The sequence below is a fragment of the Miniopterus natalensis genome, chromosome 9 (assembly GCF_054644295.1).
Source record: "Miniopterus natalensis isolate mMinNat1 chromosome 9, mMinNat1.hap1, whole genome shotgun sequence".
Lineage (NCBI taxonomy): Eukaryota > Metazoa > Chordata > Mammalia > Chiroptera > Miniopteridae > Miniopterus > Miniopterus natalensis.
This window is the reverse complement of record NC_142089.1, coordinates 20298280-20322032: the sequence shown is the minus strand read 5'-3', so window position 1 is coordinate 20322032 and position 23753 is coordinate 20298280. Positions and strand designations below refer to the sequence as shown.

Sequence of the window (23753 nt, the reverse complement as noted above, 5' to 3'; positions counted from 1 at the left end):
TTCCCAGATGGAAAAACCAAATAATATAATAATATCTATTGAATCCTTGATATTCCAGCCCCAAATTCTGAAGACTAGCATCAGCTATTCCCACACATCTCATGTATTATGCTCAAGAAATACAAAGAGCCCAGCCTGGCGTGGCTCAGCAGCTGAGCATCGACCTAGGATCCAGGAGACTGAGGTTCAATTCCCAGTCAGGGCACATGCTCGGGTTGCAGGCTCAGTCCCCAGTCAGGGGTGTGCAGGAGGCAGTCGATCAATGATGACTCTCTCATCATTGATGTTTCTATCTTTCTCTCTCCCTCTCCCTTCTTCTCTCTGAAATCAATAAAGATGTATTTTAAAAAAAGAAATACAGAGACAAGGATGGATTTGAGCCAGTCTCTACCAAATAAGAAGAGACAAATATATAGATCAGTGCTATCCAATAGAAATATCGTGTAGGATACATATGTAATTTTAGATTTTCATTATAAAAAGTAAACAAGGAAACAGAAAATTAATTTTAATAATATATTTTACTTAACCCCAAAATGTTATCATTTCAACATGTCATCAATATAAAAATTATGAATATTTTACATTCTTTTTATTTAGTCTTTGAAATCTGGTGTGTATTTTACACTCATTGTGCATCTCAATTCAGACTAGCAACATTTCAAGTGGCTACTGTACTAGACAGTGCAGATGCTAATTTCAGTGTAATTTTGAGTATAACAACAGGCAAGCGTGGGTGCCATGGGAACTAAAAGGAGGTATGCCTAAACCAGTCTAAATAAACCTAATTGGGGTAGGTTTCCTAGAAGAGATACCTACTTAAACAGGCCTGGGAAGATGAGCAGGAATTGGCCAGGCAAAGGATGGGAGAAAGGCATACCAAGCAGCGTTAGCAGAGAGCATGAAGGTGAGAAACAGTACATATGGCAGGAACTATCAGTAGTGATATTCTAGCCTAAAGAAGGAAGCCAGAAACAGTGAGAAGGCAGTAGAAAAATACACCATGCCCAAATCTGCCCACTTTCTCCCCAGCCCAAACCAGGAAAGGTCAGCATGGGGAGGGAGAGGAGGAGCTGTCCCTGGTTCTGACACCCAAGGCAGGTTCACAAGTGTAGTTCCACCCAGGCTGGAACTGAACTGACCAAATCAAGCCTATTTCTTTGGTTTTCTGTAGCACATGGAGGGCCCCAAACCTTAAACCTGGTCTGGCAGAACAGGAGAGGCTGCTCCAGAGTGGGTTGGAGAGTCTTTGAAACATCCAAGTCTAAGAACAAGACTGTAGGATATTGAAGTTCAGGGTCAGGTATGGACCCTATTTCAAAGAGGAAAGGCATCCTCTTTGAAATAAACCTATGGAGTCCTATCTTGACCCCTTAGACAATGTAAACTAACAACTCAACTTTCAACCCAGAATTAACTGCTATTATGTTCCCCCACCTCCATTAATCCATAATGGGGTTCAATGAAAAATATTTACAATAAATATGGCCTCAGTATATCAATGGGCAAAGGAAAAAAACAGTCTTCACAAGTAGGACTATATAATTATCATTCATTCTTAAGTCAATACAAAATAGTAATTATAAATCCATTAATTTTTAAATATGTTTTTTATTGATTTCAGAGAAAGGGAGAGGGAGAGTTAGAAACATCAATGATAAGAGAGAATTATTGATCAGCTGCCTCCTGCATGCCCCCTACTGGGGATTGAGCCCACAACCCGGGCATGTGCCCTGGGAATCAAACTGTGATCTCCAGGTTCATGGGCCGACACTCAACTGCTGAGCCACACTGACTGGGCTATATCCATTAATTTTTTAAAAAATTTTATTATATACTCAATGATTAAGATATTGTAATGGAACCGTACATTTGCATTTTATGCCAGTATGATTCTTTGGAAAGCAATTTGGCAATATTTATCAACAGTCATAAGGACGTGTTTCTGCTCTTTGGCTTATAATTCTTCCTAGTTACATACTGAAACATTTGAAATCAGAAAACCTTGGTTAAATCTCAGTTCTGCCATATGTGGACATGTAACCTTGATCAAGCCATAGTCTCATTATAAATTGTAATTTCCTCATCTGTAAAAATCTCAGAGTGCGAGATTAAATTAATTAATGAATGGTGCACAGCCCAGCGTGGCTAGGATCCAAGCGTCGACCTAGGATCCAGGCGATCAGGGTTCGATTCCCGGTCAGGGCACATGGCCAGGTTGCGGGCTGCAGCCAATCAATGGTTCTCTCATCATTGATGTTTCTATCTCTCTCTCTCCCTCTCCCTTCCTCTCTCTGAAATCAATAAAGATATATTTTTAAAAAAGGAAAAAAAAGAAAATTAAAGGAGCCATTCAGGAGGTCTCACATCTTAACAACAGAACATCCAACTCAAGAGAGAGGAAAAATAAATGGAGAAAAAATTATCAAAGATCTAATACAAAAAATTTTCTTAAAGCTAAAGGGTTTTAGTTCCCAGAAAGGGCCCATTCTGTGCTCAGCACAGTGAAAGAAGAAAACTCACATAAAAGCACATCATGGTAAAACTTCAAATTTTCAGGGAAAAAAAAAAAATTTAGAAGCTTCCTATCAGAGCACTGAGCAAACTTTTTTGTTGTTATTGTTTTACCTGCTTTATGTGAGGGCAGGGAAAATGTCCGCCCTCCTCACGGATACCTCCAGCGCCAAGGGACGTGCCTGGAAAAGGAAAAATGTGTAGTATTTGTTGAACCAATCTTATTAATTTTTGAAAACACACAAATCCCTCCATATACATCCTCAGAAATCCCTCATTATTTATGGCGGACATTTTAGGGCTGACAAAGTCGCTGCATCGATTAGACTGATGAATCTGAAAATGAAATATCAAATTTTATTTTTATTTTTTTGTTAATCCTCACCCGAAGATATTTTTTCCATTGATTTTCAGAGAGAATGGTTGGGAGGGAGAAAGGGAGAGAGAGAGGGAGGGGGGCAGGGAGGAGAGGAAGAGAGGGAGGGGGAGGGGGGACAGAGAGAGAGACAGAGAGAGAGAGACAGAGAGAGAGAGATCAATGTGAGAGATACACACCAATTGGTTGCCCCGCCCCCCGCAGCGTCCCGCCCCCTGCAGCGCCCAGCGGGGGGGGGGGGGGGGGCTGTCAGGGGTTGAACCCATGACCCTTCGGTGCTCAGCCCAGGCTCTAACAACTGAGGCACACGGGCCAGAGCTACCAAATTTTTTCTTTTTAGATTTCCATTATGCTTTCTAAGAAAGTCCTCAAGGTTTGGAGTCAAAAAGCCCTAGATTTGAATCTTGGCCTGACTTGCAAGCAGCGTGATTGAGATCACTCATCCCCTCCGGAAACAAAACCCGACTGACCACCAACCAGCCTCGAGGCAGGGGTGCTTGCAAGGAAGGGCACTTTGGCGATAAGTACGAAATAGCCCCCTCCCGCCTGGGTTCAAGACTGGGAAGGCAGACAGACAAGAAGAAAAAAGAATGACCACAGCCTCCCGATGGGTCGTTCCCCACCCTCGAACTCACCCTCCCCACAGCTTCAAAATATTGTTTCAAAGTGAACATCGCTTCCACTTACTTGCTTCGTTCAAGAGTCCTTCAGCGCCTCCCCTGTGCCCTCAAGATAAACGCCCATCGGGTTCTGTGAGCGACACTCGCAGGGCCAACAGGCGCGCTTCGCCCGCCGCCCGCTCACTATGGCGCCCGCCGCGGCCGCGCCGGGCCTCCCGGCAAGGATCTGATTGGTGGGCATGGGGCAAGGACCGAGCATGCGCGGCCTAGCTCCGCCCTCCGGCCAATTTCAGACCCTCAGGCCCTCGGAGAGCTTGCGCTCGCGCTGACCCACCCCAGTTCAATCGAGGTTGCAGTGACTTCAGTACGTTTCACATATTTAAAGTGTGCAATCTGATGAGTTTTGACAGGCATACACGTGTGAACCCATCGCTACAATCAAGACACTGAACATGCCCTGGCCGGGTGGCTCCGTTGCTTGGAACATTGCCCGGGGCGCCAAAAGCTTGCGGGGTCATTCTCGGGCAGGGCGCGTATCTAGGTTGCAGGTTTGATCCCCAGTCGGGTGCGTCAGGGAGGCAACTGATGGATGTTTCTCCCTCACATTGATGTTTCTCTCTCTCTCCCTCTCTTACTCTAAAAAAAAAAATCTATATCTATATATCTATATCTATCTATATCATCTATCTATATATATAAACACATACACACACACACAATGTGATAATGAACATATCCATCACCCTCAAAAGTTTCCTCCCGCCCCTTTGTAGTCCTGCATCTTGTCTTTTTGCCTTCCCTCACTGCAACCACTGATCTGTTTTCTGTCACCATAGACGAGTTTTTATTTCCTAGTATTTCACATAACCAGAATAAATTATTATTATTATTATTATTGGCTGCTTCTCTCACCAAAATTATTTTGAGATTCACTCATGTTGTGTGTATCAATAGTTCACTGCTTTTTGCTGCTGATAGCATTCTATCACCTGGATAGGTAACCTTTTCTTTATTCATTTCCATGTTGATGGGCATTTGGGCTGTTTTCAGTTTGAGGCCTCTGCAAATAAAACTGCTATGAGCAGCCCAGCCAGGCGTGGCTCAGTGGTTGAGCATCGACCTAGGATCATCGGTTCGATTCCCGGTCAGGGCACACGCCCAGGTTGTGGGCTTGATCCCCAGTCAGGGGTGTGCAGGAGGCAGCCGATCAATGACTCTCTCATCATTGATGTTTCTATCTCTCTCTCTCCCTACCTGTCTCTGAAATCAATAAAGATAAAAAACAACAACACCCAGCTATGAGCATTTGGACATTTGCTTGGGTAAATATCTAGGGGTGGAATGGCTGGATCTTACGGTAAGTGCATAACTTTTATTTATTTATTAGTTTGTTTTATTGATTGATTTTTGAGAGAGAGAGAGAGACATAGATGTGTTGTTCCACTTATTTATGCATTCACTGGTTGCTTCTTGTATATACCCTGACCGGAGATTGAACCTGCAACGTTGGCATATCGGGAGGATGCTCTAACTAACTGTGCTACCCCATCAGGGCAAACTGTTTTCCAAAGTGACTGCATAGTTTACATTCTCACAGAAGTATATGAGAATTACAGTTGCTCCACATCCTTCTGAACACTTGGTATGCTCAGTCTTTTTAATTTTAGTCTTCCAGAGGGAGTATGATGGTATCTCATTGTGGCCTCAAGTTACACTTTCCAAATGAGAAATTACGTTCAGTGTCTTTTCAAATGCTTATTTGCCATTTGTGTATTTCCTTAGGTGTTTGTTCAAATGTTTTAACCATTTTTTAATTGAATTGTCTTATTAAATTGTAAGAATTCAAAGAATTGTAAGAATTCTACACACTAGTCCTTTTTCGGATATATGTTTTGCAAATATCTTCTTTCAGATATGGCTTGCCTCTTCATTTTCATAGCAGCATCTTTTAAAGAGCAAAAAATTTTAATTTTCATGAAATCCAATTTATTAATATTTTCTTATATAGTTAATGCTTTTTGTGTTATGTTTTTTAAATCATTGCCAAACTCAAAGTCACTAAGATTTTCTTCCATGTTTTCTTCTAGAAGTTTTGTAGTTTTTGCTTGTATATTGAGGTCTGTGATGCATTTTGAGCTATTTTATGAACTCTCTATTCTGTTCCATAAATCTGTCTGTCTCTATCTTTATGCCCATACCACACGTTCTCAATTATAGTAGCTTTATAATAAGTCATGAGATCAGGTTGTGGAGTTGTTATCTATTTATTGCTGAATAACATATTACCACAAATTTGAAGGTTTAAACAAATACACATTTATTATCTCACAGTCTCTGTAGGTCAAGAGTCCGGGCATAGTTTAGCTAGATTCTCTCCTTATCATCTCACTGGCTGTAATCAAAGTGTAGGCCAGGGCTGGGTTCTTATCTGGAGGCTTGACTAGGAAAAAATCCACTTTCCAGTCCGTGTGTTTGTTAACAGCATTCAGTTCACTGCAGCTGTATAACCGAGAGCTGTTTTTTGTTGGCCGGCAGCTAGAAGCTGCTCCTAGCTCCTAGGGGTCCCTTACAATTCCTTGCCACCTGGGCATCCCCAACAAGACCATAAAAGAGAGTGAGAAAGGGAGAGAGACAGAGAGAGAGGACTTTAGAGTGAGTCTGCTGCCCAGCTGGCATGGCCCAGCAGTTGAGTATCGGCCTATGATCCAGGAGATTGTGGTTCGATTCCCGGACAGGGCATGTGCCTGGTTTGTGGGCTTGATCCCCTGCGAGGGACGTGCAGGAGGCAGCCGATCAATGACTCATCATTGATATTTCTATCTCTCTCTCTCCTTCTCCCTCCCTCTCTCTGAAATCAATAAAGGCGTATTTTAAAAAATAAATAAAATCCAAGATGAGAAGGGCATCCCACCTGATCAGCAGCATCTGATTTTTGTGGGCAAACAGCTGGAGGATGGCCGCACTCTCTCAGACTACAACATTCAGAAAGAGTCCACCCTGCACTTGGTGCTTCCTCTGAGGGGTGGCATCGTCGAGCCCAGAAGTAGAACTGTGACAAGAAACACCATAGCGGTTTGTCTCAGTGGTTAGAGCGCATGGCAAAGGGTCAGGGGTTCGATTCCCCACAAGGACACCACTGGGTTGCAGGTTTGATCCCTGGCCCGGTTGGGGTATGTGTGGGAAGCAACCAATGGATGTGTCTCTCTCACGTTGATGTTTCTCTCTCTCTCTCCCCCCTCCCTTCTACCCTCTCTAAAATGGAAAAAAATATCCTCGGGTGAGGATTAACAACAAAAAAAAAAGATCATCTGCTGCAAGTGTTACACCCGCCTGCACCCCCACGCTGTCAACTGCAGCAAGAAGTGAGCCAGGCCAACAACCTGCACCCCAAGAAGAAGGTTAAATAAGGCCCCTCCACCACCTCCTGGAGCTCACAGGGTAGTCTTCTGCCTGAATCCTGTGTCCTGGGGGCCTCAATAAAGTTTCTCTTTTGTTGACTGGGAAAACAATTTTCAATTTCGTTCAAAATGCTTTATCAGTAAACTTGGAAAAGTAGGAAGCCAAGGTTGTCCTGTGCTTATGGTAACGGAGCAGGCAAGCACGTTAAACAGAGAGGAATGTTGGCACTCTCATTTGTCTTCTAAGCAAGTCCTCTTATCTAGATCTTATCAGCAATGAAGTTGACATCCTGCCCTCCATCCAACTATCTACGTCTATTTTTCAGTTGGTTCGGAACTGGTGTAGGGAAGAGGGTATGATTTATTAACCCCCTAAAACCTCAACATCTTCGCCTGACTGGTGAAACCTGCTCATATTTCAAAACTCAGCTCAAGGCTTCCTGCCTTCGTGACAACTTCCTGACATTCCCTCCCACGTGGCCCTGCTTGTGCTTCCTGTGGTGCGTGTGGCAACACTTCGCTGTTCTCCTTTGTCAAGGTAGCTTTTCCCTTTCCTCCTCCTCTCTCTAAACATGTAAAAATCTTAAAAGCATAAAGTAAAACCATCATTTTTTGCCTTACCAAATATCAGAACAAAGGCCACTTAAATCAGTAAGTAAAGGGGGAAAAAAATAGATCAATGGAATAAAACAGGGATCCAAACACAAAACAAAACAAACAAAAGGAATAAACAAAGAAAAATTGAAATTTATTTACCTTATTTATCTTCATAGCCCTGATGCCTTACACAATGCCAGCCAGGCAGGAGGTACTCAGTAAATGCTTGCCAAATGAATCACTCTGATGACAAAATGATAAGACTTCCATCTTTTTTTTTTAAGAGATTATTTTTTATTGATTTCAGAGAGAGGAAGGGAGAGGGAGAGAGGGAGAGAGAAACATCAGTGATGAGAGTCATTGATCGGCTGCCTCCTGCATGCCCCCTGCTGGGGATCGAGCCCACAACCCGGGCATGTGCCCTGACCGGGAATCGAACCTCCATCTCTTGGGTCATAGGTAGATGCTCAACCGCTGAGCCACACAGGCCGGGCAAGACTTCAGTCTATTTAAAAAGGATAATAGTTCATTATGTAATAGTTAATGAAATAACACAACATATTAAGATTTTAGCCCGGCTGGGTGTGGCTCAGCGACTGAGCATCGACCTAGGATCCAGGCGATCGGGGTTCAATTCCCAGTCAGGGCACATGCCCGGGTTGCAGGCTTGATCCCCAGTTGAGGGCATGCAGGAGGCAGCCGATCAATGACTCTCATCATTGATGTATCTATCTCTCTCTCTCTCCCTCTCCCTTCCTCACTCTCTGAAATCAATAAAGATATATTTAAAAAAAAACAAAAAAGATTTTAACTGTATAAAAATGTGTGTACACCCCTGGCCAGCTGGCTCAGTTGGTTGGAGGGTAGTCCCATACACCAAAAGGTTGTGGGTTCAGTTCCCATTCAAGCCATGTACTTAGGCAACTGATGGATGTTTCTCTCTCACATCGATGTTTCTCTCTCTCTTCCTCTCTCTAAACATATCTTCCAGTGAGGATTGGAAAAAATGTGTGTACGTTGAAAGATAATATGTAAAATAAATTGCCATTGTGTTTGGTATCTTTTTTTTTTAAATGTGCCTCAGGCATGAGACAGCTCTGGCCACCAACACAGACATCAAGCTAGGATGAACTAAGGACTATACATCTCCTTTGCCCCTGATTGATATAAAAGCAACACTACCAATCAGGTGTCTCCTTGCCCATTGCTGGGGGGTGGGGGGGGTGGTATCTTTTTTAACAAGAATTTTAAAACTCTTCTTCATTATTTCTAATGTCTGAATTGCTCCCCCCCCACACACACACACACTGGGTTGGGGGTAGGGGATTAATGTCCCATGGGACACTGAGACTCTGAGGGTAGCCGAGTAAAAGCAGCTGGAGAAAGTAGAATTCAACATGAGAAAAATCATGTCTCAATGCCAATTAAGTCCAGAGGCCAGGAACAGGGGCCAGGAAAGAGATCACAAAGATTGGAATTCAGAATAGAGTCACTGGAAGAACAAAGTGCAGGGTGGGGGGGAATTCAAGCATTGCTTACTTAAATATCTGTGGGAAGCTATGGATTTCATTTGTTTAACACAGATTAAAGAGTAGCTACTACATGTCTGACACTCTGCTGGATTTATGAAGATGAGTAAGACAAAGTTTTAAGCAGAATAAATACAAAGGTAGTTAGGCCTATCACAGTAAAAGTGTTAAAAATCAAGAACAAAGAGAAGATAATAAAAGTAGTAAGAGGTAAGAAGGCAATTACTTTCTGTTTTAGTAAAGGGTTCTCCAGAGAACCAGAATTAATGGGATATATAAAGAGGGAGAGAGATAAGAGGAGATTTATTATAGAATTGGGCTCATGTAGTTACGGAAGCCAAAAAGTCGTACAATATGCCATCTTTAAGCTAGAGAACCAGTCTGAGTCCAAAGAAGTCCTAAGAACTTAGGAGGCGGCTAATGATAAATCCTAAAGTCTGAAGGCCTGAGAATCAGGAGCTCTGATATCAGAAGGATGTCCCAGCTTAAGAAGAGAGGAAATTCACCCTTCCTTTCCCTTTTGTTCTATTTGGGCCCTCTATGGATTAGACGATGCCTGCTGGTGGGAATGTAAAATGGTGCAGCCACTATGGAAAACAGTATAGTGGTTTCTCAAAAAATTAAACACAGAGTATGATCCAGTAATTCCACTTCTGGGTATATAGCCAGACGGATTGAAAGCAGGGTCTTGAAGAGATATTTGTATATTCATGTTCATAGCAGCATTATTTTTAATAGTTGACTGCACATTGGAATGGTTTTAATCACTACTAATGTATCGATGGCTTCCAATCTCTCTCCAGTCCACATGTGCTACCCTCAAATCTAGTTTGTTCAAAACTGAACTTACATCCTTCCTCCTTCCCACAAATCACAAATCTACTGCTTCTTCTGTGTTCATCCGCTCAGTGACACTATTATCTACCCAGCTACCAAAGCCAGAAACCTGGGAGCCCTCCTAATGAGTCTACCTCATTCCCCTCACTCTCCATATCCAATTCCACTAAGTTCTGCTTTTCCTACTTTCCGAGTATCTTGGGTCTGTTCCTTCTCTCCAACTCTCACTGCTCAAGTTCAAGCCTCATCATCTTTTGCTTGGGCTGTTGTAATAAAACTCTAACTTCCCTTCAGCAGAACTTCAGCTTCAACCGACCCATCACACGACTGCCAGCATAACTAACACAAGTCAGACTGCTACTCCCCTGCACCTACGGGATAAACTCTAAACTCCTTGGAATGCCATTCAAGTCCTGTCCTGTCAGGAACCAGTGCTTGCCTCTGTAGTCCAACCTTATCACCTTCAAAGCCTCTCTCATCCCTTAAAATCTAAGAGAACTGAAATTACTTGGAATTCATCCAAACAAGTCATGTTTTTGTTTTTTTCCTTCTGTGCCTTTTGCCCAAGATGAGAATTCCTGGAATACCTTCTTTCACCTTGCTTTTATAAAACTCTTGCTGTTCTTTATGAGACAGCTCTCTCTGAGTCATCGCTTCCTCTAAGCAGCCTTCCTTGATCCCCTAGGCCGGGTTAGGAACCTCTCTAAGTGGTCCCGTGTTTCCGTGTATACATTCTCATAGCATTTAACCCTCAAAGCTACATTGTTACATGTGTGACCCTCAAGTTTACAAGTGAACCTTTCAATGCCCAGACCTTGTCTTTCATCTTTATATTTCCTAGCACACAATAGGAGCTTCAGAAATGTTTGTTAAACTTGTACAAACAATTTGTAATACAGTTGTTAGTTTTTCTGTCTGATTTTGCCCCTCTTCTCCTTAAAGATTTGCCACTACCTTCTGGAGAATAGTCAACATAGAGGAAATCAGAGTCAAGAGATGGGGGGGGGAAAGGGGGGAGGCACATGCCTTATAATGGTGCTGAGCAGTCTGACTTCCAGACTTGCTGGTCAACTGCCACCCCCTCCTCCTCCCCATTCCCTCATCCCCATTCCCTCATCCCCATTCCCCCACTCCCCACCCCACCCCCCCAAACACCCAGGAGTGGCCACATGAGTCATTTTTGTTGGTGTAACACATCCCCAGTGACTGATTCAAGGATGGACACGAACATGACAGAAATGGTGGGAAATGAAGTAGAAAGAAGGCCATTTGGATTCATCTGAAACACACAAAATAAGAGTTCCCCGAAGAAAGTAATTCTATCACCCGAAAGGCGTAAGGGAAAGCATTTGGGTAAATAAAAATTATAGCTATCATAATCTACTGCAAGGAAACAGTGTGTCTAGTATCCCTTTCCCATCTGGCAAACTCCTACTGCTCCATGATCTATCCTAAAATTCGCCATCACTGTAAAGTCTTTCTGGCTCCCCATGGCAAAAGTTGTTGTTTCCCTTTCTAAGTTCCTATAATTTCATGCTCAATAGCAGGTGTATGAAGTTATGTCTGGATTCAAATTCTAGCTTTTGCCACTCAGTAATCATGTGCTATTTAACCTCTTTGAAGCTGACTCATCTTTAAAATGGGCGTATCGATATCAATCTCCAAGGACTGTTGCTGGGACTAAAGATATCAATATGTAGTGATTGGAGTGTCCTAGGCACTCAGATAATGTTAGTGTCGCTGCCTCTTCCCCAACCCATGCCACATTAGAATGAAGAATTGTTTTTACTCTTCTGTGTTCCTGGCACCTAGGTAGAACTTGGCATACCTCTGGCTCATGAAAAATGTTTGATAATGGATAAATATGGAAAAAGGGATATTGTGCTGATGGAGAAAAAAAAATTACCTGTAGTAAAGTTAGTGCACACAGGATTTGTTCCTCTGGTAAACTATAAATTCCCAGAGGATAAGAGGCATATTGTGCAAATCTCTGTGTTATCCCTGCCATAACTTAACAAAAGGGCTTTGCTGGTGAGAATTTTTTATTTTTATTTTATTATTATTTTTAAAATATATTTCCTCCACTTTTAAAAAAATATTTTTTTTTGCTGATTTCAGAGAGAGGAAGGGAGAGGGGGCAGAGAGAGAGAGAGATCAATGCTGAGAGAGAGTCATTGATTGGCTGCCTCCTGCATGCCCCCTACTGGGGATCGAGCATGTGCCCTGACTGGGAATCGAACTGTGATCTTCAGGTTCATGGGTTGACACTCAACCACTGAACCATACCAGCCGGGCAAGGTGAAAATTTTTTAAAAAGCCATGAGATTAGAGAGCCCCAGGATGGGTGAATTTGGGCAACCCTTCCTCTGAAGTCAGTCTTATAAAGTATGTGGCCATCCTGCCCTCTGGAAATTGCAGATTTTTCTCAAAATGTCACTTAAATAGATCTTCCCTTTAAGAGCTATACCTAGAGCCCTGTTGAATCTTGAAAAAGTTTCCATATGTGAAATGTTTTGAGAAGCTCTTCTAAAATTCCTAAATAACAATTTATAAAATGGTGACCCAGGAGTTTAAAAACACAGTTTTCCCACTGTTCTTCATTTCTTTAAATGAGGAAATTGTTTTTTAAAAGCAACCATGTGTATTGCCATAACAGTATACTCATATTTATTAGGCAATTGACAAGAAAAACAACTTTTGGCACAAGAATGCCAATTTATTCTTTTTTGGACACATGAACACAAAATATCCCTGCAGGCCAAAAAAAATTACAAAATTTAAACCACCATCATCTTACCTCAATATGGGGCTACCACCCCTCCCTTAATAGTTTAGAAAGTACCTCGTATTGCTAGAGACATACATCCAGTCCAAATTTAATAAAATACATTTTGAAACATTACAGGTCTAACAATATAGAAACAAAAATTACACCATTAGTCAAATGAGCAAATGCAAACATTTTCAGCTACTAGACACAGAAAGAGCATGAACATGTCAATAGCAAGGGATAAGAAAATGGTAAATCAATAACAAGATCTTCCCTTTCATTTTACAAGGAAAAATCCTTGGAGTTGAAGCCATATTGATACAATGCCCTCAGCCTCCACTTTCTTAGAATGAAAGCAGAGTTACCGCCTTGCTATCGGGCAAGAAAATCTTACAGCACGTTAACAAAGGGTCGCTAGGGCAGGGTGGAGAGGGTGAGCCTTGTTAAACAGTGGATTACCCTTTCCCACAGGACGGGCAGGTAGCTGAGCCAGGTAGCTAAGCTCTGATATAGCATGGGCACCAGATCCTAAAATACAGACCATACAGAGTATGTCTGCTTGTAAGTCATCACCTTTGGAAGCAGCATCTAGAATTTACAGTAAAAATGAGTAGGTTCTGCCTGCCTAGAACTAGCTGCATTAAGCCAGCTAGTTCTCTTTATAAATTGCTCAGGGTTCAACAACTAACAAAACATAACTGGTTCATCATTTGGATCTTCACCACTCTCTTAATGTCCCCGCACCTTGTCCCCAAATTGTTACTCTTTAGCATTGCTACATTTAAATCTTTCACACTACATGACAGCGCCTAAACAGGCTGCATTTAAAAAAACCAAGCATCCTACACCTACGTCTAGAGAATGCACACCTCCCATTGATTGACACATGCATAACGATTCAGTCAGTCCAGAGCGTTACAAATTCAAATTGTCAAGCCCAATTGAAACTATGCATTCAGACTTGCTTGCAATAGGATTGCGGCAACTCTGATTCTGCAGAGATTACTTCTTAAAGATTCATCCCTCAGCAAGTTTTTTTCAATAATCCCAGTTCTTCCATATTTCTTTCCTTTCGTCCAAAATGACAGCGTTGCACCATTAAAGGTACGGTTTTCCTATAAAAATAGGCCTCCCGGCGTTTCCTCCACCACCACACTCATTTGCCCCAGTGTGCTAGGACTGACTGAGGTCGTACAAACCGTAGAGTTCAAGGTCGAGCGTTTAGCCCAACTGCAGGCAAGTGAATCAGGGCTTCCAGGCACTCTGCCTTGCTCCCTGCTCCATTCATGCCAGGAGATGGTGAGAAGTGACGCTGCTTCTGTGCGTTAGAAACAAGCAAGCCCGAGGCACTCAAGTGCAGGTGTGGTGCCCGCTGACCGGCCAGCCAGCCAGCCAGCCACCAAGAGTTCTTCACATCCAGGACTCCAGTGAGACCTCTTCCTAAAAAAAGTTTGTTTTTCCTCCTCTTGGGTCCAGGGTGGCCACGCTGACGGGTATTTTCTGTGCTCTCCCTGAACAAGTGTGAATAAAAGCAGTAGCCAGCCCCTCACCAACATGTCCTGATTTGTAGTATCCAAGTGAGGTATTTGCAAAAAAGGAAAATCTTAAGAAATTAACATCTGCCATTTCTTCACCATGTGCCTCAATTACAGAGCTTGCTTTCATCTCACTGTACGCAGAGAATAAAGGATGTCTAACCCATCTTAATGCGCTACAGGAACTCGATATACATTATAAAACTCTCAGAGACCAGTCCCAGCAAACAGTGGTGGCGCCGCTGACCGACAGCACATAGAAATGTAAACTTCAATGTATTTACAAGCTTGTCTAAAAGACTGAAGGAAAACAGGGCTTTATATTGCTGGGATTTTGAGAAGGCTAGTTTAAAAGATTTGGACCAGCTAATGAGTTCAAGCAAACACCCTTCACCATCAGATCCAGTGTTTCCAGGCAGAGGCGGCAAACGCCGTTTACCACATTGTATCTATCTCTTCCCCCAGCACCTTCCTCATCCACGTGGAGTCTGGCTCTGGGCCTTTTATCCCCGTTTCCAGCTCTCACTCCTGAGGTTCCAGGAAAGAGAATTACCTGTCAGTGAAATTGGGGCTGGGCAACACTGGCTGGAACTACCGAGACTCTATGTAACTGTTGTCCATTCACAAAGTATTATCTACACTAAATACAAAATACATTTCCCCCTACTTGGTAACTGATGCTTGCTTTAGATCGACTCCCTTTGTGTGGACAAGAAAGGAATTCCGTCTCCCCGTGAATGGAATCCAGAATCTAAGAAAAATCAACCTTTGTATGCAGCTTTACTCTACTCAAAGGAAGGAAACCTCACCAAGTACATTACATTTCAGGTTGAAAGAGAAGCACAAAATTTGATTTGCACTGCGAGTAACTGTGTAAGTAACCTTGATTCCCAGGAAAATGTTTAAAATGCTGGTACATTTTTGCAAGTTGCAGCATCACTCAATGTACCTTAAGGATCGGCAAAGCCTATCCAGTAAGGAAGCATCCTGGTTCTAGCTTATTTCAAAACAAAGTGACAGGACACCAACTATGACTATAAAACAGATAAAAAATAATTCTTTAAAAACGCATGGAAATATATGTCTTTTCTGACTGATTTCAGAAATTGCCAGATTATGATCTATAAGAAATAGTTGATAAAATTATACACAAAATTTCATCTAGAAAAACTCATTGTCAGTGGGGGTGAGGGGAGTGAAGGGACCTTAAAAAATGCTTATTGCCAAAGTTAACTTTCTGTGAGAAAAGCTTAAAAATCATTTAGATCTGACAAACCACACAGCAGCATAAAATGGGCACTTTTGAGAAGTCTGAAATATACTAAAAGCTAATTGTTTTTCCAAAGGGGGAGGGGGGAAACATGGGTACTTTTGACCATGGCAGTGTTATCTGTCACTGTGACATGCATTACACCTGTTTGTATTACACATTCACAAGAGTCAACCAGATAAGAGAACTGCCTATTTGAATCTGGAGCCAAATATAGTGCAATTGCCTGGCAGCCTGTACTTGCACCAGCACAAGTCTGTATAGATCAGTAAGATAAACTAGTAAAACTAATAAAACTCTGTAAAACTTTCAAAAAATTAATGCTCATTAAAGGCATTTACAGTGGCGAAGTCAGAAATCTCCTTTAAAAAGTCTATGGACCCACACAATTAAATAGTTACGCTAAACTGAAGTAGACTGTTTGGTTTTCCTCTCCCACTGATGCACACATCCCGCTTGATGATACAGAAAAACGGAATAATCTTCTCTTGTAAGACTAGAAGGATGCGGTGAACACCGCAGCTAGCAAAATATTCCATAGAAATCTTTCTTGTGAAGTCCTTTAGAAAGTTCGGGCTGACCAGCCTTTGCACGTTGAGGTAAAAATTCAGTCCAGTGCATCAGAAAAGACAAGCTATGAGTATCTATTACTTTAAAAAAATGGCTCAATTTTGTTGATGCATCAGACAGTGCTGCGAAGTATTTATTCAGTGCAACTATTCCGAGCTGCTGGTAGGAGACAAACTGAAGTCAGCTTGGCTCTCTAGTACGCTGGTAGGCATGTGAAACGTTTTGAGGCTGCATGGGGTGCCAAATGGGTTGAGCTCTTCTGAGACGCTCAGGCAAAATACATTGTGTGCTGGGTATCGTGGTGGATTTGCACAGCTTTAGCCAAGGCCTGAGGATCTCGGCCGTTGCTCTGTCCTGACACATGACTGCCTTCTGCACTGTAAAGAGAATAAAGAAAAAAAGAGACAAACAAAAAAACCCAGGTGTAATAAAAGACCATGTCAAACTTCACATGTTTCAAATAGCACAAGTAGTACTGGATACAAGATCTTAGGCTGGTCAGTGCCTACTTGTCTTTAGGCTTCGGTCAAATGCCATTTTCCCCAAAGAAATTTTCCCTGACTCCAAAGTTCAGATCAGTGCCACCTAGAACATACTTCCAAGGAACCCTCTACTTTTCTTTCATTTGAAAGAAACACAATTAAAATTAAATTAATAATTGGATAATTATTTATTTCCCCACAAGGACATAAACTCCAAGAAAGCAGCAACTCTGTCTATCTTACTCACCACCAAATCTCTAGTAGCTGGCATATAGCATAGCCTCAATAACCATGTGTTGAATAAATGAATGGATTTATGTGCCTAGCACGGCGCTGGAACATAGTAGATACTCAGCAAATGTTATTATGCCACCAATTTCTTCTTCTCTTCTCCTCACTAGCTATATGACCTTGGACAAGTAACACCACCTTTGAACTTTGGTCTTTTAGGATAACAATAGCAACTTCTAAACAAACTTCTTAAGGGTACTGTGTGCTATAAAGGACTTGGTAAACTGTACATCGCCATTCCTCTTCTGACTTCTCTCACCCATTCACACCCAATTAACTGTTTAGTACTGTCTATTTAATCCCAGGAATAGCTTTTTACATTTAACAAAGATAATCTTGCTCTAACATATTTTTCCAGCTTCATGCCTGCTGGTCCACTTTCATATGTTTCAGCCAAAGAAAACTTGCTATGGTCCAAACATGTCACTTGCTTTTTCTTCTTTGTGTCCATTGTCCCCTCTGCCTGGAAAACCCTTTTCTCTTCTTTGTAGAGCCAAATCCTACCCATCCAGCCATGCAATCTTCTCAAACAGCCTTTCCTGTGATGTCCCACTGCATATTCACCAATTTTCCTTTGAGATAACTGTCAGTTCTATGTGTACCTGTATTGTCTCCCATACTGAAACATAAAATCCCAGGAAATATGTCTTCCTCATTTAGTATTTTTAGTACTTAGCACAGTGCTGGGCACATAGTCAATATTAATAAATGTGTTCAATGAATGTATATTATGGAATGGAAGATACAAAGTCATAGCTGGGCATTTTCCATAGAGTATCTTTTCAACCCTTACAGAAATAGATCTGCAGTGGAATGTCTACTATTTAGCAGCTGAATTTGGATTTGGGGAAGAGCCCAGAAACTGCTACACTTCACAGATGGTCATTTGGAAAAGAAAATTACTGTAGGGAGCTTGTTTAGCTATTTAATAGTAACTCAGTAATGGGTCAAATGTCTCATTCTCTTGAGATCCCTATTTGGGGGTGAGAATGGTATGACACACCTCTCCTACACACACACCCAGGTTCACTCTAGTGCATTCTTCCAGACTGAACTGAAAGAAAAGTGAACTGGTTAAGACTTTCCCTTGTATGAAGTGGAACTCACAGGCCTGTGACTCTTCTGATTGGAGCCAGGGCACTGTGCTGGCCACCTTCTGAGGCTGCTCAGGGCCTGAGCAGAACTGAAATGCATTTGGCTCTATAGGAAAACCACAGGGAACTCCAAGTTAGATTCCCTTCCTTGGGGGCCGACTTTAGACACACCATACAAGTAAGTATAAACAGGCCTGAACACTTCTTGGACCAAAAGTCCATTATAAGCTCTCAAAGGCACATGCAATTTTATTCACTGCTTGCAATTTAAACCTTAAAAGGAAGACTAACTCCTCCAAAAAGTTTTCTGTAGCAGCTCTTTTCTTTCTTTTTAACATGCTGCTAATATAGACAGAAAGAGATTTTCTTGTGCCTGAGAAACTTGCCTGTCATGATCTTTATCCACCAGATGATACCTTGCTCTGAATGCTACAAGCCGGGCATAATATGCAGGGGCTGGAATAGAGACCGAGCGAGTGCACCGCACGTAGGTGTGACATAGCTGGTAAGTCAGTAGCTGGAGCTCGTCTGCGGTGAAGCAGTTGTCATCCCACAAGACCTGGTAATGTGAAGGACGACTGGTTCCCTGGAGAGAGAACTTTATGATTAATATATCCCTGACATGGGTTGACTACGTATTTACAATGAAATAAATTAAATCTTGCTATTTGGTCAACAGCAAGAACTGAGAGAAGAACTGAAATCTACTCCTTAAACTCAGAAGTATTCCTGCTTAGCACACCTACAAGCAGATACCCAGACCAAAAGATAACAGTTCTAGGATAAGAGCATTAACAAAGTGAAACACGGTGACATGGTGAATATAATGACAAGTCTACTCAGGCTAGTTGCTGACTCTGCAAACATCTCCCTATCAAGTCAGAGATCTGGACCCGCTTCCAAGTTACCTGAATTCCCGCGTGGCTACAGAGGTAAAAGTCGAACTCGGATGGATGCGTGATGGTGCTGTCCACGGTAGTGCCCGCTGGAACATTGCCGCTTTTACCCACCTACCAAAAAAAAAAAAGTGTAATTAGTCACCAATATGACAAACTGAGCTCAGGCCATTTTTTTTTTTCCCTTTTATGTTAATTGGTCACAAGTTAGTTAGTAAGCTGCTCTTGCAAACCAGTTTAATTCAAGATGTTGAACTTTCATATACATACATATATATATATGTATGTACCTTTATTGATTTCAGAGAGAGGAAGGGAGAGGGAGAGAGAGATAGAAACATCAATGATGAGACAGTCACTGATCGGCTGCCTCCTGCACACCCCCTCCTGGGGATGGAGCCTGCAACCTGGGCCTGTGCCCTGACCAGGTACCGAACCGAGATCTCCTGGATCCTAGGTTGATGCTCAACCTCTGAGCCATGCCTGGCCGGGCAAGATATTGAACTTTCTATAACTTTCTCTTAGCCCAACCATTTCATCCATATGTATTTTCTCAAACAAATATACTCCATGGTTTCCCTAGGGAGATCCAGACAAAGAATTATTTTAACCAGTGGCTTTGGGCTAAATTTTTGTTCTCTATTTACAGATGATATGCTGGTATGTTCACAGAAGAAGACATTTAAGATGGGTAAGCTTCCTGAGGAAAATCACTTTTATTCCTTATTTGGGATTTTAAAAAAATCCATAACCTGCAGTAAAAGTTAAGCTGTAGAACTCTTTGAACTGCGGTTCAACAAAACTAATATTTTTAGGGGATCAATAAAAGAAGACACTGGCATACCCATTATCAGGAAGAGTGCACTGAAATGGGATCGGGAACCAGAGTTTCAGATCTAGGCCTAGCCTTCTAACTACCTTCCTTGAACAACACATAATATCTTTGGGCTTTGATCTAATCAGCTATAAAATTAGGTAATGATCTCTTACACTTTAAAAATTCTAATGTTCTTCTATGGCCAGAACTCTATAATCAGACTTCTAGAAAGGCAGAGGGAAGACTTCAGAAACATGTCTACAAGGAAAGAAATTAAATCTTGCTATTTGGTCCTAACTGGTTTGGCTCAGTGGTTAGAGTGCTGTTCCCCAGACTGAAAGGTCCTGGGTTCGATTCTGCCAAGGGCATGTACCTCGGTTGCAGGCTCGATCCCTGGCCCTGGTTGGGGAGCATGCAGAAGGCAACCAACTGATGTGTCTCTCTCACATTGATGTTTCTCTCCCTCTCTCCCTCCCACTCTCTCTTTCCCTTCTACTCTCTCTCTAAAAAGCAATGGAAAAAATATCCTTGAGGGAAAAAAAATCTTGCTATTTGGTCAATTTTCATTCTCTTTTGCTGTACAGCAGGGTTCCATATGAGGAATTTTATTTAGCATGTAGGCACAAATTTGATGGGAGTTTATTTGGCACCATTCTACCTGTTGTTACCTTTAGGATCATACACCAATGCATATAAGTGCATCTATGAATATAGAAAAGTCTCATTCCATCAAATTCAGATGTGAACTTGGGATCCTAGCTGAACAAGAGGCAATGTAACTGAGTTAAAATGGTTCTAGCACGGATTCCCAAAGTGTGCTCTATAGGAATATTAGTCCTGCAGGATATATTTGGGTGTTTTATGGTCAAATAAATTTGCGAAATACTGAGCTGAACCAAATTTAAACAGGCTTTTCCATTGTATGAATTCTTAGAACCTTTATTTAATAAGGTATAATCTTTAAGAGGGAGATGGAGTGTATACCATTTCCCAAACTTATTGGACCAGAGAATCTCTTTTTAAAAAAAATATCTTGGAATCTATAGATGAGAGCCTAAAGAGGTGATGCCCTGGGGAAAGGGGTGTCTAGGCATGTTCAATTCAACAATTATTGCTTGAGCACCCATGTGCAAGGCTCTGCAGCAGATGTTGGGGAAGAGAGACAGAGGCCCAGGGAGACCTAATGAACATGCCTTCCTGCCTTTCATGGAAACCATATACAATGAACTGCAAGCTACGTGATAAGGGCATTATGGAAGGTCCTGGGAAAAGCTCGTGGGAGGAAATAGTGGAGTTATGCCTTACAGGATAAGCAGCTGTTGAAAGGGGGCCTGGGATGAAAACAGGAAACTCTCCAAACGTCCCCACAAGACAGGAACGGATAAACAAACTGTGGTTCATCCGTATTACGAAATACTACTCAGCAATAGAAAGGAACAAAGTACTGACACAAGTGCATTATGCTAAGTAAAAGAAGCCAGTCTCAAAAGCTATGAGAATCCAGTTAGGTGACATTCTGGAAAAAATAAAACTATAGGGACAGAATACATATCAGGGGTTGCCAGGGACTAGGTAAAGGAAAGGGCTGACTACAAGTGAGAGAATTTTTGTGTGTGACTCTTCTCTATCTTTACTGAGGTGATGGTTACACGACTACATGCATGTGTCAAATTTGCAGAACAGTACACTAAAAAGGGCAGATTTTACTGTATCTATATTATACCTTAATTTTTTTTAATAAAGGAAAAGCAGAGAGGGGACTGGATGAATGTGGTCGTTCTGGGGATAAAAATGCACAATGCACATGGGAAATGGAAGGCGTGTGAGGGCATGGTGAAAGATGGAACTAAAGTGTTATGTTTTGGCTAACTTGGGACAACACTGAACAGCACAGGAGAACACCTGGTAGGCAATGGGAAGACATGAAGATTTCTGAGCAGCGGAGTGGCAGGGTAAGATCTATATCCTGGAGAATGCATTTGGGGAGCAATAAAGACAGGGAGGCCGTTAGGAGTCTCCTACAATACAGGCGAGCTCTGCCTACGGTGGAGGGAACACACAGGAGAAAGAACTTAGACGAGAGATTTCAGGGCAGAGCAGAGGACTATTTGACCAACTGGACATGGGGGGGACAGGAAAGGAGGAGAAGAGTTTAAAGACAACTCTGACATTTCTAGCTTGGCTAACTTAATACACAGTCATGCCAAGTAACACGAGAAAAAGAAAACCGGGGGAGGCACAGGTTTTGGGTTAGGATGAAACAGTCGGTAAAAAGTTGAGACGCGTTTTGCTGGAAACGCCGGTGGCAGAATGGATGGCTGGTGCCAAATATTCTCATGCGCCTCCCTAGGGAAGGATTATGCTTCCCCACCCAATTAACTCAGGAGTGGCCACGTAACTGGCTTTGGCAGATAAAATGTGGCCTGAAATGTGTTACTTCTGGGCAGAAGCTTTAAGAGTCCGCGTAGGGTTTGCCGTGTATCTCTTTTCCCCTCTGCTACAATGGCTGGCAATGTTCCAGACGGATGTTTCTCTGTCAGCCTAGGTTTTTGGGGTTGCAGCTGCTACAGAGTCACAATGAATGTGTAACATGAGCAAGAAATACATCTTTGTAAGCCACCTTGACGCTAGAGTTTTTCACATGGCCTAGCCTATCCTGACTGACACTATGCCTACAGAGAGCATCTAAGTAAGTTTGCCCGGTAGGTCACTGGAAGGGCCAGTTGGGAGCTACGTAGGAAAGTTTGTGCCTGGAAATACAGATTTAGGAAACTATACGCAAATGAGTGAATCCGGAGAAGTGGGTGAGACAAAAGGGAGTTGAAATTGAGGAGGAGGAGGAGCATGAGAAGCCAGGAAACGTCAGTGTTTGATGGACAGAGGAGGAAGAGTGAAAGAAAGCCTGATGAGAGGTGGGCAGCGAGCCTGCACAGCGACATCGGGGAAGCCAGCGAAGGCAGTCACTGCCGGTGCTGCAGAGAGGCCAGTGCGGGAACCCCATAAGATATGGCTGCATTCAAAATAAGCAAGACATTAAGAGCAACTTCAGTGGAGTCACTGAAGTCGAAGTCAGGCTACAGGGAACTGAAGTGTGACGTGAGGAGGTACAGATGGAAAGTCATTTTCTTCCTAAAAGTTTGATCATGAAAGGCAGGAAAGATAAGGTGGCAGGTAGACCGAGGGAGAAGCCGAGTGAAGAGAAGTTCATTTGGATGACTAAGAGAAAGAGCTGAGAAACGTTAGACAGCGAGGAGAAGGAGGAAAAGTAATGGGAGAGATTGAAAATTTGGAAAATAAAGGGTGATTAATGAAGTGAGGCTCTGGAGAAGGCAGAAAGGATTAGAAACAAAAGCCTAAGTAGGGGGGAAGCTCAGGTGGAGAGATCTGCCTCTGAGACGTGAGGAAGGAGATAGGAAAAAGAAGATTTAACTAAATTTGAAAGTAGAGGAAGGGATGCCAAGAAAATGCATGCCTTCTAGATTTTGTTTTCTGAGGGAAACAGAAGGTTGTTCTATTGTTGGCAATATAAATTGTTGGCAATGAAGGCATCATGGACGGGGTTGGAGAGCTGAGACAAGTACAAAGGTTTGGAACAGATGCAATAGGGAATGAAATAAATGAAGAAGAAAAAAATTACAGCCTCAAAGGCCTGGCTGTGATGTGCTATTATGAATTCATAATACAGTTCATTATTAAGCAAATGGCTTTTTGCTTCAGCAATCTCTATCAGCCTAAGAGCAGAAGTAAAGGAAATGGGCAAGTGGACCGGTTCAGAGCTAGAGATTGGCAAGAGGCATGTTCAGAGAAGTGAAGATGTTGGTAAGTGTCAGAGGTGCCAAGTAGACCGAGTACTGGGACTGTTAATCTTGAAAGGTTAGGAGTGACACTGGATAGTAAAGAGCAAATCCGTGAGATAACTTGGGGTTTCAGAAAGATAATCCAAGTCCAAAAGCTACACTGATAGCAAGTTGACGAAGGACAGAAAGGTGATATGCAGTTAAGGAGGGGGTGGCAGGATGTTTTGTGCCCAGAGCTTAGGCAAGAATTCAGGCAGATTATATCAGCAGAGCCTAAGAAGTACTACTGAGTCAGGGTTTGGGCAATGTAGAAGGCAGCACTTTGAATCTGAGCTGACTGGTGGACCTGGAGCCCCAAGG

At 42.4% G+C, this 23753-nt stretch overlaps 1 protein-coding gene and 1 pseudogene across 3 annotated transcripts in view; both read right to left on the bottom strand.

Moving 5' to 3' along the window:
• Positions 1-8576: 8576 nt before the first annotated feature.
• On the bottom strand, positions 8577-8720 carry LOC148092385 (small nucleolar RNA SNORA48; annotated as a pseudogene).
• Positions 8721-12731: 4011 nt separating this feature from the next.
• Positions 12732-23753, bottom strand: part of LOC107541269 (argonaute RISC component 4) — a 29631-nt gene continuing 18609 nt past the window's right edge. For all 3 annotated transcript variants that reach the window (XM_087820305.1, XM_087820306.1, XM_087820307.1), the window contains 3 exons: positions 18792-18893; positions 18270-18469; positions 12732-16393 (listed from right to left, as the gene is read on the bottom strand). In XM_087820305.1, coding sequence (XP_087676431.1) covers positions 16285-16393; positions 18270-18469; positions 18792-18893 — 411 coding nt within the window. In that variant the 3' untranslated portion in view covers positions 12732-16284. The remainder of the gene's footprint in view (positions 16394-18269; positions 18470-18791; positions 18894-23753) is intronic.